Source organism: Phalacrocorax carbo, chromosome 17, assembly GCF_963921805.1.
Source record: "Phalacrocorax carbo chromosome 17, bPhaCar2.1, whole genome shotgun sequence".
NCBI lineage: Eukaryota > Metazoa > Chordata > Aves > Suliformes > Phalacrocoracidae > Phalacrocorax > Phalacrocorax carbo.
The window spans coordinates 1,620,282-1,635,369 of record NC_087529.1 but is presented as its reverse complement, the minus strand read 5'-3'; the positions used below and the strand labels follow the sequence as shown (position 1 = coordinate 1,635,369).

The 15,088-nt window shown below is 57.0% G+C and overlaps 1 protein-coding gene and 1 long non-coding RNA gene across 3 annotated transcripts in view; one reads left to right on the top strand and one right to left on the bottom strand.

The window, feature by feature from the left end:
- The window catches only part of SMG6 (SMG6 nonsense mediated mRNA decay factor), a 115,818-nt gene that overhangs the window by 44,823 nt on the left and 55,907 nt on the right, over positions 1 to 15,088 (top strand). For both annotated transcript variants that reach the window (XM_064468107.1, XM_064468105.1), the window contains exons 11-12: positions 10,315 to 10,431; positions 10,956 to 11,124. In XM_064468107.1, coding sequence (XP_064324177.1) covers positions 10,315 to 10,431; positions 10,956 to 11,124 — 286 coding nt within the window. The remainder of the gene's footprint in view (positions 1 to 10,314; positions 10,432 to 10,955; positions 11,125 to 15,088) is intronic.
- Positions 8,679 to 13,069, bottom strand: LOC135316123 (uncharacterized). The gene is made up of 2 exons (XR_010375572.1): positions 12,704 to 13,069; positions 8,679 to 11,654 (listed from the first exon to the last, which is right to left on the bottom strand). It is a non-coding gene; the product is annotated as an uncharacterized LOC135316123 (long non-coding RNA).

The following is a 15,088-nucleotide window of genomic DNA, read 5'->3' as shown; positions in this document are numbered from 1 at the left end:
ACTGCAGCCTAAATGGTTAAAGTTTGGCAAAGTTGTTAGGAGCTTAAACCAGGGTCTTATAATGGAAAGTGTTAGGTAAGCTTTGCCGTAGGCACAGCGGCTGGGCTGTGCCCCTCGCGGAGGGGTGTCCTGGTGCTGGGGGTGCCACTGGCTTCGGCTGGGGAGGCTGGAGGGACTGAGCAGGCGCCGGAGGGGGCCAGGGGCTGGAGCAGGAGGCGAGGAGGCAGCTCAGGCCTCCAGGCATCCGATGAGGACCCTGGGATTTGCTGCCTCCCTGGAGTCGGGGTGGGGGGGCATGGGTTTCGCTTTACGTTTTGGCATTTGCTTTGCAAACTGACACACTGGCGCTCTGGTCCCTCAGGAAGCTGTAAAAAGAAGAGCAGCAAACGAGTGAATGTGTTGAAACGGAAGCTCCGCACTTTGCTGTTCCTGCCCCATCAAAGGCTGCTTTCTCCGAATGTGCCTGTCTGCAGGCGCTTTCTCTCATTAACTTTTACTCCAGGCTTGAAGCGCTCACCGAGGTTCACACCAGAGGAGGCATGTTCCAGGCTGTCTGTTTGCATTTGCTGCCAAAGACATGCCCACCTCCAGCACGGGGAGGAGAGGGGTGGAAAAGGCTGCCTTTTATTTGCTGCGATGGTCCTGGTAAAACTTCACTTGGGGCTGGAGTAAATCTCTTGGGAAGCCCTGTTCGCACCTCCTCCCCCGTTGTAAATAACATCTGACACAATTATGGTTGGGCGCACGCAGCTCCTGGGTGGGATGCTAGTAGCAGCTTGCCATGCCTGCTGCGTAGCGCCGAGCCAGGCTCCCATGGCAGCGCGCTCCCCCGAGCACGTGCGCTGAGGAGGAGCCTGCTTTCCTCGCTGGCCCGTTCGGGCTGAGGCTTCTTCAAGAAGGGCCGACAGGTCAGCGCAGACAAAGGATAGGCCGTCAGGGGTTTTCTTGTATCGGGCTGCATCGTCCTGCTCACTGCGGTGCCCCTAACACCTCTTTACGTTTCCGTCATCCACGTTTGTTCTTCCTTTGGTGCAGCGTTCCCGGTTCCGTCTGGATGCCCTCTGCACATCGCGAGCCCTGCTCGCCTGTGGTCCCTTTTGCCCTTGCAGCCACTTCAGTCCCATCCTACCTGTGCATCCTATAGCAAATATTCCCTCCACGGCAAGAGGCAGCTGGTGCCAAGCCAGTCTGGAGCTTCGTACATGCTGATGAGCTGTCGTGCCAGCTTGGAGGGACATACTTTCTTATGAGTTAGCCAGGAGTTACGTACGTTTGGGTTTGCCAGCCTTTTAGCTGCCAGACAGGTCAGACTCGTGTTGCTGTCGGTTGTTGGCAGCAGAATCAGTAGCTCGGAGGATCAGAGCCTTGAGGCTAGCGAAGGTTTTGCTGTGCCTTTGTCGTAAGTCGTAGCATCAGCCGCTTGGAGCAGCTCTGGTGAAGGCAGTGCTGAGAAATAACAGCTTCTCTGGCAATTCTCCAGGCTTTGCCAGTGTGGGCGAGACTGTAGGTGCCTTTGCTGGTCTGTCTGCCTGGGACTGGAGTGTCTCGGTGCAAATGTCACTGGTGAAAGCTGGGATGCATGTGGCTCTCTGAGCAAGAGAAGTGTTTCTGACACTGCGTGGGGTGTTGCACATCCAAAACTGACTCCTGCAACCTCGCTGGGGCCAGGGGTCCAGAGCAGGATCCTGGCCCTGCCAGCTGGGTCAGGCACCCCAAGCGCGGAGGGAGAGCTCCGAGTGCTGCTTAGTGCAAGTGGAAATGGCTTCAATCTGTGTTTTGACTGATGGGTCTTTTCAGGAAATTTCTCAGAATAACAGTTCTAAAAATGGCTGCTTCTTTCCACTGATATTTCCTGGAAAAGGCTGCAGTTAATTTTAAACCACTATCCTTTTCCCTTTTCAAGTGGAAATGGCTCTGCGCTTGTCCTCAAGGCTAATGTCATTCTTTCTGTCCTAGCCTGAGTTGCACGGTGGAGGGGGACAGCGTGCCACCGCCCTGGCCTCCTCTTGCAGGACCCTTTGGTCTTTCACGGCTGCAGAAATGGGGGTGTTGGGGGCACGCTGTGCACGTGTCTGCTTTCCCCGTGGAAATGAATAACCGCCTCTCTCTGAGTCACTTCAAAATTATGTTCCTTGTCGGTGACTCCTGACCAGTCCCGAGTACCCAAGAAATCCGTCTCTAAAGTCATTCCCTTGCCCAGCCTAAAGCTCTGTTTGTCGGGGTCAGGAAGGATATACTGAGCTGGTTATCACGCCCCAGGTGGCAAGGATCTAGTCCTGCGCCTGGATCCTGGGCTCTGGGAGGGTCAGGGCCGGAGGCAAGCTCCTGGAGCAGCCGGAGGGAGCTGGTGGCGCAGAGCTGGCCTGGGCAGGTAGCCCCTGCGTGTCGGGCAGAGCACGGCTTCCCTTGTGGCTCTCGGGCAGGCTTGCTGCTTCGGGTGGGAATATGTCATTAATTTTTATACCTTCCCCTGTAAACCATCGACCCTTTTTATGATGTCATGAGGGATTCCTTAATTTTGCAGCTGCTTCCTGGTTACGTCAGAGAAGAGCCTCCTGTCCTAGAGCCCAGCGCTGCAGTCCAGAACGGCTGGAAACAAATGAAGTGTTGAATATCTAATGGCTTCCACAGGGAGAGCTGCTCCATCCTCCCCAGGCCCCCGGCATTCCTCACCTCCTAGGCCTCCCTCCCTCGGACAGGACGGGGTTTCAGCACGGAGCAGAGGGAGCCACGGGCTCCCGGGCGGCCCCGGCTGCTTTGGAACACGTGCAGCGAGTTCCCCTGTGCTGCTGCGTGTCGGGGCGCTGCGGCCAGGACACCCTCCCACCCCCGGGGCCTTCCTGCCTCTCCTCTCTACGGGGAGGTGGACTGGGGGCATCCAGGTTATTCCTGCAATCCGAAGGTCGCTTTGGGAGGTGGTGGCATTCGGATCGGCTGCGGGGCTCTGCCGGGAGAGCTGGGCCTGCCATCGTGTTTGCTGCCTGCAAATTCAGAGTCAGGGAGCACCCTTCCGGGAAAGCTGCCCGTCATTCCCAGGCTCTTTGCAGGGTATCAGCCAGGGCTGAGTGAGTGCCTCCAGGTTCCCAGGCTTTTTCAGGGGCAGATGAGTGTGTGTGTGACTCGCTGGTTCCCAGCGGAGAGCCAGGAGTGCCCATGACTCACAGGTCCTCTGCGAGGGGGTGTCAGGGAAATGCCCCGCAGCTGTGAGCATTCCCCTCGCTTTGCTGCTTTATATTCCCGTCGGTTGTGCGCGGTCTCCGCCGCAGGCAGGCGGCGGCGGGACCAGCTGCCTGGACCGGCAGCGCGGCTCTCCTTACCCGCTTCCTGCAGACAGCCCCATCCCGGTGGGCTGCCCCGCAGCCCTGCCAACGCTTGTCTGGTGGAGGGTGACTCACGGGGAAAACACTCTTATGTCTGAGCGATAAGAGAGCAAACCAATTGCCTTCAGGTGCTGTCAGCCTCGAGGTGACCAGCCTCTGTCTTCTTCCCCGCAGGGCAGCAGCCGGCTGGTGAATCAGTCGTCTGTGCCGCCGAGCTGCTGACACGTCAGGCGGGTGCCTTAGGCACGGCGTGCCCGCAGCCCGCGCTCGCTGCGCTCCTCCACCTCCAGTGTCCCCTGGCCAGCCCGTTATGTCATCCTCGGGACTGTGTCCGGAGACCCGTTCGTTCGTGTGATTGCCTTCGCGTACGGTCCTTTACCGTGTCACCGGGGAAGGTGGGTTCAGCTGTCGTTCCCCGGGAGCAAAGCGCATCCCTGCTGCTCTCTCTGCCTGCGCTAGGGCCGCCCGCTGCCTGGAGCCGCGGCTCAGGTTAGGACGGGGAGGCCAGCGTGGAAACTCTCTCGCTGGAGTCCTCCCGACCCTTGGCTAGAGCAGTCCGGTTGCCTGGATCAAAGGAATCTGGTCTCCTTTGAGACTCTAACGCTTGTTGGCTGGTGTTGTTTTAACTGCAAAAGATTCGGCACTCCTTGTGTTGTGTTAGCTGGGGTGGATGGAGGAGCATGTCTGCTGCTTGCTTGTGAGCTCGGGGGTTGCTGTGGCTCACCTCCACCGCTGCCAAGAGCATGCTCGGAGCAGAGCAGCTGGGAGCCCTCACTTCCAGCCCCCCGCCCCATCCCCGCGAGCACCCCCGCTGGCCGAGGCCACGTGGCCTGTGCTCACTCTGCCCTGATTGTCCCTCGCAGGATTTCCTTCGGCACATGGCACTTGAGCGGCTGCAAGAAGCTTCCTCCAGCAAATCCCCCTCCTCGGAGGTGGCTGTCCCTTGCATCGCCTGCTCTTTTCCCATTCCCATTTCCTGTGGCTGGTTGCGTTGCCCTAATAGAGGTTTGGCATTGCTGTTCTGCACACCCTAGTGGGAGAGGGGATGTGTTTATCACTTTTCCTGGAGATTATCTGTTTAAGCACTCTCTGACAGTTACAATAACAAGGGCAGCGCGTTGTGTTTCCCAGCAAAAGGACACTCGCTGCTGAAAGATGTATAGCACTAATTAGAAATACATAACATCCGGCCACATGGCAGCCTTCTCCCGGCCGCTCCATTTCCTGAGCTCAGACGACTTTAACGACAGTTGGTTTATGTTTTCCATGAATATAATGTTCTCATAGAAACACAAATTTCTCCCCGTTACAAAAGTCCCCATTCTCTCCGCCTCTGTCTCCCCCCTCCTCACGCACTCTTTCCCCTGCGAAGCAGGTAGATTTATGACTACAGAAAGCCTGGGTCGGATCCTGCTGCCAGCTGGGTCGCCGCAGAGCTCGCAGCCCCTGCGTGGACACAGCTGAGAGCCCAGGTAGATGCTCGCAGAGGGCGCTGCAGCAGCCGTGCTGGCTGACCCGTCCTGCTCCCCAGGCTCTCTGCAAAGGAAACTGCCTCCTGGTAGAGAAACAGCGCTCTTCGTGCACGCCAGTGCCCAGCTGGAGAAGAAAAAAAAGCCTCTTTCCTACATGCGAAGAAACAGGACTCTTCTACAGCTCAGAGGGTTTTCGTGATCTTCAGAAAAATGGCCTGTCCCTGGTTCGCAGGGGCTTTTTCTCTGCTCTCGCCGTCTGATGCTCAACAGCTCCCATTTCTTCCATCCCATCCCCTCTCCTTCCTCTCGCTCTTGGAGTTTGCTTCAGAACAGATAGCCTGGGCACCAGTTGGAGGAGTCTGGGTCCAATCTCCAGCTCGCAGCAAGCAGCAGTCACTAGCACAGGGACATTTTTTCGGAGGTCCCCGTGTACTGGATGGGAGCAGGGCCGTTGCTCTGCTGAGTGTAACACAGGTTAGGTGTAAGGGCGGTTACATTTAAGGGAGGTAGGAAGATGGAGCATGCTCAGGGAGGTGAAATCTTAGAAGGTTTTAGCTGCTGAAATGAATTCCTATTGAATATGGAAAAACTGGTGTATTTCAGATGTTTATAGCTTGGCCAAGTGTGGACAGATTTCTAGTAGGACAGGAAAACTCTCTGTTAAAAAGGTTATTCTGCAGCAAAATCTCTGATCCCCTTTCCAGGATTTGCAGTTGCTAGATTAGCTCAAGGAAAAGGTTGTAAGTGTTTTTTCTAACAAGGGTAAGCCACTATCTTGTTTCCTAGCCTCATTCTCACAAGTAGCCGAACCGTTTTGGCTAAAGATTTCCGGAAGAATTTGGGCTGAGACAGGCACCCAGCATGGAAAACTTCAGCTCCAGTAGTTAAAAGTCTGAGCCAACTGGAAAAAGGGTCTTAAGAGCGGCTAGCGTCAGGCAGGCTTACTAACATGCCGCTCAAAACCCGGCCTGCAAAAAAGACTGTCAGAGCCCGTGTCCCACCGGCCGGTCTAGCGTGAGGAGCCCTAACCTCCGCAGGGGGTTTGCAGGGCTCTTGCTTATTTTTCCGGTGCGGAAAGACAGATCTTCGAGGCAAATTCAGCCTGTGAAGTGTGGGGTAGTGCAAATTACCCAGGCTGTTGGTCCAGGCTGCAAAGTGTTTGATGATGTTCCTGCTTTAAAATACTCTGCCTGCTCCTTCCTAGCCCTGTGCAGCGTTGCACGTACCTCAGAGTTTTGCTGGCATAGCTGATGCGGGGCTACAAGTGACTGAGAAACAGATCCAGCTTGAGAAAGCTCCCAGAAGGTGGGTTTTTAGGCTGGCTCAGCTGCCTGCCGTGACTGCAGCGTGGCTCCACGGGCTGTGTGTCGGTACAGCAGGCGGTGGTACAGCATGCGGTGAGGGTACGCCTTACCCTGAGTCAGTCTTGGCTGCAAACGCTGGGAGCTTAAGGTCCTGAAGCCCTGACCTTAAGCTGTGGTTTAACAAGCAGTTATTTAGGTAGCGGTGCCAGCTTTACCCACGCTCCTCTCCCCCCACACAGCACCTTTAATGGCGATGGCACAGCTGAAAGGTGACATTTCTAACCCTGATTAGCGGCGTGATCTGGTTCACAGGGCGGCTGCTCAGGCGAGAGCTGAGAGGCGACGCGGTGACAGGAGCTGTTTAACTGATGCCGGCATTAACAGGGATGTTTGCCTGGTTGCAAGGGGAGGAGGCGGAGGGGGAATGTGTTGTGGTTGTTGTTGCCCAACCTGGTGTTGTGCTGGATGATTTCCTGCGGAGCCTCAGGGCTGCGGCTGCTGGTGGCACAGAGGAGCCACATCTCTGACCACCTCGGGGCCCGCGACCCCATGGTAGCTTCTTTTGCGTGTGATTTCTGGCCGTAGTCAGCCTGACCACCTCCACACCACAGCCCGGCTGCGTGGCGTGGCTGGGTGTGAGGGCAGGAGGGTTATCTGATTACAGCCTGATTTGGGGTTTCAGGGGAGGAACTGGAGTGTGGGTTTGTGGCAGCTTTAGCTGGTGGGATGCCATCGATGCCACCTGAAAATGTCTCTGGCACCAAGCTTCTGGTGACTGCCTGCGGGGATAGGATGCGGGATTGCCCGTGGAGCTGACACAGTAGTTCTGCTTTTCCTGAGCGTGCTGTGGATCTGGGGAAACAGACCTGGGAATTGCAGGGTTTGCCCTGACCTGGGCCGTCAGGATCTCTCTGCCTGCTCTTGTTGGTCTGTAGCAGCTGGTGTCCCCGGGTTATACTAGTGCTGTTCAACTGCAAGGGCAGGAGTCACCCAGGTGTCACTCCAGCCTCCAAGAACATCTCTTCCCAGGAAGTTTGTGTCTTAACGTGTCATGCTTTACCAGCAGCACAGACCATTGCTCCGCTCAGAGGTAACGGCACCCTGTGGGCTCCAGACCAGACTTGTTGCTCCAACCCCCCTTTCAGCATATCTTCTACAAAGTATTTTTCTCTTAGTGCCAGGGTGGGCTCAGATACTTCGTGCTGTGGGCAAGAGACCTTGCTGTGGGTCTGAAGAGCTAGTTTCCCTACTGCCCATCACTCAAAACACTCCACAAGTTTCTATCTAAACACCCATTTCACGAGCACTCTCCCTTCGATTGCACCCTCTCCTAGACTCCCCTCTGAGGCGTGGGCAGCCGGGGGTCTGCCACCCACAGCCCCCGCCTCACGCAGCCGTGGCCACTGCTCCGAGCTCCCAGCTCAGTGGAAGCTGAGGCTCCCTGCCTCCCAAGGACAGTGGTGAAAAGGCACAAGGAGAAAGTTGCTCCTGATTTATGGTGCTTTCCTTTTTTGTCCTACAGTTAAGCTCTTAATAGCCTTTGCCGGCAGGGCTGGGAGCTGGAGTGCTGGTGTGTGTTCAGGGGTCTCGAACAAGCACCCACCTTGATGCTTTTCCTTCTCTGCAAGGTTGTGGGGCTGGGGGAGCCTCCTTGAAACGGGACTGACGCACTTGGGCAGGGAATGAACTTTCAGGTCTGGGGGAGTTCTGTGTAATTTAACGATGAGATGACAATGCACACAGTAGCTGAGCTGGAACCGTGGGGAAACAACCCGTGAATTTGCGCGTCCTGATCCTCTCACCCGCACAGAGGGCAGCTTTGCAGGCCGTACCGGGGCTGAGCATCGTTGCGGTACGTCAAAGCACCGTGGCTTTATATAAACCAGGTGTGAGCTGGTGGGCCCATGGTTCGTGTCTGCAGCAACACGAGATGTTTGATGGAGCTGTGGCTGTAGTGCTCAGCGTGAGTGAGCGGGTCACGGGTGGCTGTACCTGCAACAGCCCTCAGGCAAGAAACAGCCTTACTCTCTTGTGTGTGTTTTATGTTTTGTGGGGAACCTGTAGCCTGCAAGAAGAGCTGCTGGTGGCAGTGGGGAGGGCTGAGGCCCTGGTGCCAAGCCTGGCCATGGCCACCACAGAGCACTGCTCCAGCGCTTGGAGCCAATCTCTGAAGTACAGCGGGATTGTGCAGTGCTCGTGACCTTCAGCATCACGAAAGCCTTTTAAGCTTTGCCCCTTTTTGGAGGGGGAGGACTTAGCTTTCGTACCAGCCCAGTTTGGCGGTGACTGCGAGTCTGGCTTGGGCACCGTGCCCAGAGTCCCGGGGGTGCTGCCCACCCAGAGTGTGGGAGCACTTGCTGAGACGCCCCAGGTGCGGCCGCGCAACGGCCACGGCCTTGCTGTGTGCCCGTTTAAGCTGACACACAACAAGAAGCGAAGAGTCCAGCATCTTGCCCGAGTGCGGGAAGAGGGAGCACGAGGAAGACAACTGTAATTTCTTGAACTGGACGGTGGCCAGAGCACTGGGACTCACACTCTTAATTGTGGGAAAGGCTTCATGAAAGAGATTTACTGTCCCAGAGTGGTCACATCTTTAGTTTTATGTTTCCTCCAAAAGTTGACAGCCCCTGCAGTACAGCACTTCCTACCATTGCTCTGCGGCACCGGCTCAGCCCTGGCTCCGGGAGCAGAGCACCCTCGTTCAGCTACCAGGGCCTCTGGTGCCACCCTGGGTTACCCTCAGTGATCTCCCCACTGGTTGCTGAACTCATTGGCAGCTCTAAGGGCTGGCCAAAACAAGCCTACAGATCTTCCACCTGTGTTTTCCTATATTTTCTTCTGCTTTAGTCTTGTTCTCGTTGTTTTTAACCTCCCACCCGATTGCTCCGAAATAATTTGCACTTAAAACCCAAAGTTTGTTCTCTGTGCCTCAGGTGTTTTGCTAGCCCCGGCTGGAACAAGGTCTTGATATCTTACTTTAATCCTCTTGCCCTTTGCTCAAAATCCCTGGTCTGCCACATCAGGGGAGTTCAGCTTCCAAGACCTTCTCCTTGTCCACACGCAGCTGGTGCTCACGTCTGCGGCGGAGGTGCCGGGGCTCTGCAGGGGCTCCCCCTCCCCATCCCGGCGCTGGGGCTTTGCTCGCACAGGTGCCGGTTTGGAGTCGGTACCTACGTATTTGCGTTCACTGTGCAAATCCTTCGCCTGGCTTGCGGCAGCTGTTCGCCCAGTGTCTGCCCATCTGCAGGGTGAGGGCTGGGAGACCTGGTCCTGCGGCAGGCGATGCGCCAGCCCGCAAGGTGCTGCGGCGGAGCAGCCTGTGCAGAGTGAATGGCACGGAGACCCCCGAGCAGTGCCGGTACATCCCAGCCAGCCCTTCCCTGCCTCCCTCCCGGCAAGCCCCTGGCCACAGCCACTCCCCCCTGCATCTCAAGGGAGGACGTGAACTGGGGGCAGAGGGGACTCGGAGGGCAGAGGCTGCCCGTAAGGCTTAAAAATCTTCTGTGAGCAGGCAGCACGGTGCCTGAGCGAGCACAGGCAGCCTGGCATGCCCCACGGTGCTCTCGGCCTTGCTAAATGTAACCCACGCCCAGCTCCAGGCAGTTCCCTCGAGCCAGCTCCCCGCTGCTCTCAGCAGCCTCAGAAGTGGTTTCTGGCTGGGTGTAGATGTGCCGGGGGGATTTGCTCTCACTCCGAGCCGGCTCTGTTTGGAAGAGCTGTGGTCGTGTGGCATCTACTTGAGTAACAGCTTCAATTAAGCTCTCTTGACAAGCTGTTGTGTGACTGGTGAACTAATGGGAGGAGCCCCCTCCTCAGCTGCTGAGGTTAAAACTCCAGCAGGGACAAAGATCAAACATGCAGCTAATTACCCTTTTAACACTTAAACATACCCCCCTCCTTCAGGGGGAGGCATCAGCTCTGAGCAGCAGCTTCTGTGCTGGGAGCGCTGGCTCGGGCTGGGCTGGCTCAGCACATGAGGCAGGGTCAGGCACAATGTGGGCAGTGTGACTGAGCCTCTTCCCACTCTAGAGTAGCTACTCACCACCTTTTATCCCCACCATGTGGAGCAAATTGGGTCCAGGACAGGTGTGAGCTGGGGAACCACCCACCCCTGCAGAGATCCCTGCTCCATAAGGGATGCAGAAGGGGAGGTTGCAAAGGTGAAGCAAGACAGAGCATCTGACCTGCTCCCCGCTGAACCCTCTCTCTGTCCCTTAGAGTGTGTCTCTGAAGACTGCCGCTCCGTCATCCAGGAACAGGCCACGGCCCTGGGGCTCTCCATGTTTGCGCTCTTGGTGAGGAGGTGCACCAACCTGCTGAGGGAATGCGTGCAAGGTAAGGGGTTACCGGCAGGATCCACGCAGCTGCCCGCAAGGCAGCCTGCCGGGGTCAGGCCCTCGCTCCCTGCTATTTTGTACACCCCTTTCCCCTCTGCTGAGGCCCTTGGATTCTCCCCGGTGTCCCAAGCTCTGCCCAGGCTGTGGCTGGATCATTTAGCAGGAAAGCCCCTGATGTGTGCTCGCAGAAATGCTTGGAAGAAAAGGATGAATGCAGAGCATGCTTTCTGTCAGCTATTGGGAAACATCCCAAAACTGGGACCTCAGGATCCTACCTCTGAGACTGGTGCCCTGGCACCCCGCTGCTCTCAATAAAAGGGGTCACAGACATCCCGGCTTGCCCTGCAAGCCAGTCCGTGTGGGGAGAACAGATCTGCCTTTGCACTTGCTGTGGGTTGTGGCCGTTCCCTTCTGCATCCAAGGCTGGGGCGATGGGGTGCGTGTTGTGCATCCCCTGACCCCACCTGAGCCTGGCTCCTAGCTGCGGTGAGCTGCCTCAGCTCTCACATCTTGTGTTTGCAGTTCAGCCACGAGAGGTGGAGCAGGAGGATGAGGAGGATGACATCAAGGTCTCTGCCTTGCCCCAGGACCTGAAGGAGCTGCTCCCCAGTGTGAAGGTCTGGTCGGACTGGATGCTTGGCCACCCGGACACCTGGAATCCTCCTCCGACTTCTCTCGAGCTCCCCAAACAGTACGTGCATCCTCTGGTCTGTTTTCTGGTGTCCGCTCCCTCCCTGGGCTGCTTGTGCTACCTTTCCCCCACACTGATGCTTACGCCTGGCTGTGGCGCTCTGACCTGAGCACCCAGGAGACACTGGCTGCGCAGGGGATGTTGGAGGGTGCACTTGTCACCCCTGGTGACTCACTGACTTCACTGATGCATGGGTGGGGTGAAGCGGCTCTGAGGGGACAAGGTGGCTGCCAGTTGCTTCCATGTCTTAGAAAATGTCCCATGAGCTGGATTTTTACCTTCCGCTTAGGAGGTGAGTCTGCTTTTGTTGGGATACATCTCCTTTATGCGCTCTGCTGGCCCAGCCAGCTGAACAGGCAGGGCCTTTCTCCCTGCAAGAGGGAAGTCCATTTCCAGCCTGAGCATTTTGTTGCCTTTTTGGCTGATTGAGGCCAGCTTTGGTCAGGCTGGGCTGGCCTGGAGCAGCTTGCCTGTTCCTGGAGCTCCAGAAGTCGCCTCCCTTCTCCTTCAGAAACAGCTTGTCTCTACCCCTGCAACACACAAAAGGGTTAATTTTCTAAACTGGCCGATTCCAGCCCATTAGTCCATAATGCGGACTAGGCAATTTGCATATTTTTGGACAGAAAATCAAGTGAAAGGGCCAAGTATGGAGTATGCGAAACAGTGTCTGAGCATGCTCTGTAGCTGCTTTCCCGCAGGATTTTCCATCTGCCTCCGGTACTCCGGATCCAGAGCCTGAAATCACGTCTTATTGTTAATCCAAAGGAGCCAGAACCCAGGGTGATGGGAAGGCGCATTAAGAGTAATCCAGCAAAGTGGCTTAACCATTAATGGGTCCCCGCTCCGTGCGTCAGGTCCAGTCCTGCTCTCCTAGTTTATTGCCTCTTACTCCAGTTCTTTTTCATTTGGCTGAGGAAATGGAAATCTCACACAGGAAGTTCTGGGCCTCATTTTGTGGAGATGGAGTCTGTTTTCTGTTTGTCGGCTGCTCGGTGTGGGACCGCTGCCTGCTCATGTGAACTGCTGCCCATCTTTGGGCAGGAACTCAAACTGGGATCTGTCACGTGAGAGCGCGTGCACCAATCCCCCCTTCCCCTCGCGCTGCCTGCGCAGGGAGCTGCTGAGCCCTTGGCGACGGGCAGCCTCGAGATGGAATTTCTGATTGGGTTCGCGCAGCCAGCGCTCGGCGCCTTCCCCGGGACGAGCTGCCTCCCCCTCCTGCGGGGCGCGGGGCTGCGTCCCCCCGTGCTGCCGGAGCAGGTGCGGGCTCCCGCTCGCCCATCGAGGCGGGAGAAGGCAGTGGTGGCGGCCCACCCCATGGCGTGGCGGTGCGTGGCTCTTTGGGGAGCCCCATGGGTTGGGGGGCTCTGCTCCGCAAGGCCCCGGTCTGCTCGGTGGAGGAACGAACGTCTTTCTCTTGTAGCAGAGGCCCAACCACCCCCTCGCCTTGCCCTCTCCACAGAGCGTGGCTGAGCAGCCCATCGTGTCCCATCCGTGCCCTTACTCTGGGGTGTGGGCAGCCTTCCTCATGCTGGCTCCCAGCTCCGGTGCTCTTTGGCTCACCCCAAGCACGGCTTACCCACGGCAAGGAGACGGGCTGCTCTTCCAGCCCAGACCTCTTTGCGTTGCGAGGCTGGGTGTTGGTGGTCCGGGACTCTGGGAGCTTCCCTGGAGCTGCTGGTAGTGATGAGTAGCAGGGAACTCGCTCCGCTCTTGGGCATGCACGACCCGGGTCTTGCAACATTCTCCCTAGAGGTGGGAAGGGAAAAGGGGAGCACTGGGTTAGTGTTTCAGCTCTCTATTGACACAAGCCTGCTGTCTGGCCTGGGGCTGTTCACTAACCAGGTAGAGTCACCGAGTCCAGGGGTTTAGATAGGAGCAGCTTCAAAGAAGTTGAGAAGTAAAACATGGGTCAGAGCAGCAGGCGTGTTGGAATAAGCCAAGGTTTATGGGCAGGGTGAGCTCAGGAGCGGGGAGAGCACGTGGGGAGCAAGTGCAGATGCCAAGTTGCAGAACTGAGTAAGGGGCCTGTGCCGTTTCACTCGTGCTCCGACCTCGCGGCGGTGGGACGTGCCACAGGGTCCCCACCGGTGCCAAGGGCGAGGCTGGCTGGACGCGCCGAAACTGCCTCCCAGCGCTCTGCAGCCATCGCTTTCATTGCCCCTCGTGGTGGCACGGGCGCAGAAAAGGAACAGTAAAAAAGCACAGAAACACCCTGCAAGGATGCCACGAATGTACTAAAGCTTCTGGAAGAACCAGGCCCCGTACCCACCTGGCAGCCCCCTAGGAGCAAAGGCCTGGCCTGGAGCTTGCATCAAAGTGCAGCTTGTCCGGGGCCAGCGCCGCTGCCAGAATGATGGCCTGGGCTTGGGGCCAGCGGGGCAGCTTGTCAAGACTCCGCCAGAGCCTAGGGCCCGGGCTGCCGGGGCTATGCATCCCGAGGCCTCCGCTCGCGCTGCGTTCGCCATGTTCATGATCGCTCGTTCTTAGTAAGGGAGAGAGCTGGGGGACTTTGAGAACGTCTAAACTCAGCCCAGCTGTGGCAGTTGGTTTATTGCTTTCAGCTGGTACTTGAACCCGGGTCCTGGTCTTGGAGTCTTTCCCAGGTTTAATCCCCGGAGCTTTCTCTGCAGCTGTATGACACTGCGCTGACCCCGAATGAGGATAGGAAAATAGAAACGGTGCCAAGCCAGAGTCTCTTTTTCATTTGGAGTCTGGCTGTCTGCCCATGACCAGGGTTACATAATGGGAAACATAGCTGGGGCTCTGGAGAGCCCGCGTTTCACCACGCTGCCCAGACCTTCGCGTTCTGATGCTATATATCTTCCTAATTGTAGCTCGGATGCATTTATCACACTGCTGGATTTGAGTCCTTACAATAAAAAAAAAAAAAAAACCCACACCAAATTCCTCAGCTTGCCGCTCTCCCCCTTGGACAGAGGTGGAGGGAAAGGTGTGAGGGGTGAGCGCTGCCGAAAGCCGGTGCGCGGCTGTGAGCCACGCAGGAGCGGGCTCTGCCGAGCGGGGCGGGGGGCTGCATCTTTGGGGCCCGTTTCTTTGCAGGGGCTTGGGAATGAACCCAGCTCCTGGCAGGCATCCTCTCCCTTGCTGGGGGCTCGGCGGTCCCCAGTTCAGCCCGAATGAGAAGCTACGCCTTTCCCCAAAGCCACCCTCCTTGCTCTGGCATGTGGATCCAGCTCTTAGCCACATCCGCACGGTCACCGTGGCTCGGGGGATGCGCTGGGATGTGTTTTTGGGCCAGAAGGCCATAGGGGGGGGACAGGCTGCCTGGATCGCTCTGCCTGGGGCTGCTGCGTGTATCTGAGGGGTGGGGGGTATCCTTCCCCTCTGCCGATTTGGGATAGGGGGCTCAGTGAGTTTTCCATGGCTTGTCTCAGGTGTTTCCAGGAGCTAAACCTGACCGTGGGCATCTCTGCTTCAGAGTGTCCTGTGGCTCGGGGATTGTGCGTCTGGACCAGGCGTTCCCAGGTATTCTAGCAGCAAACAGTTGCTTCTGTATCTTAAAATTAAGTTCTGTCTGCCTGTTTCGTTGCAAAATTTGCGTTGAGGTCAGAGCAGGCGGTCGTTTAAAGCAGTTGCGTTGCCGTGCAGCTGGGTTGGAGCAGCGTCTTCCAGACCAACTGTCCCCAGGAGTAATTTGCAGAGGCTGGGGGGTAAAAGCAGGGAGTCTTGGGGAGAGGGGAGCGGGGTGGATTTCCTAAGGGAGAGATATTAGCAGCAGATGGGGCGAAAGGCAGATCTCCAAGGAGGCTGCTGTCACTCGAGTGAATCCATCTCCTTTTGGGACATGTGACTGAAGAGCTGAGGTGGTGAAGAAGACTGGGCACAGGAGAGCAAAGCTTCTCCTTGCTCTATTTTGTTGCCGCAATGAATCTGTGGCTAAACGAAGTGCAAGAATTGATGGGGAAGCCACTGGCCAGACAGACAAACGGCTGCAGAGCTG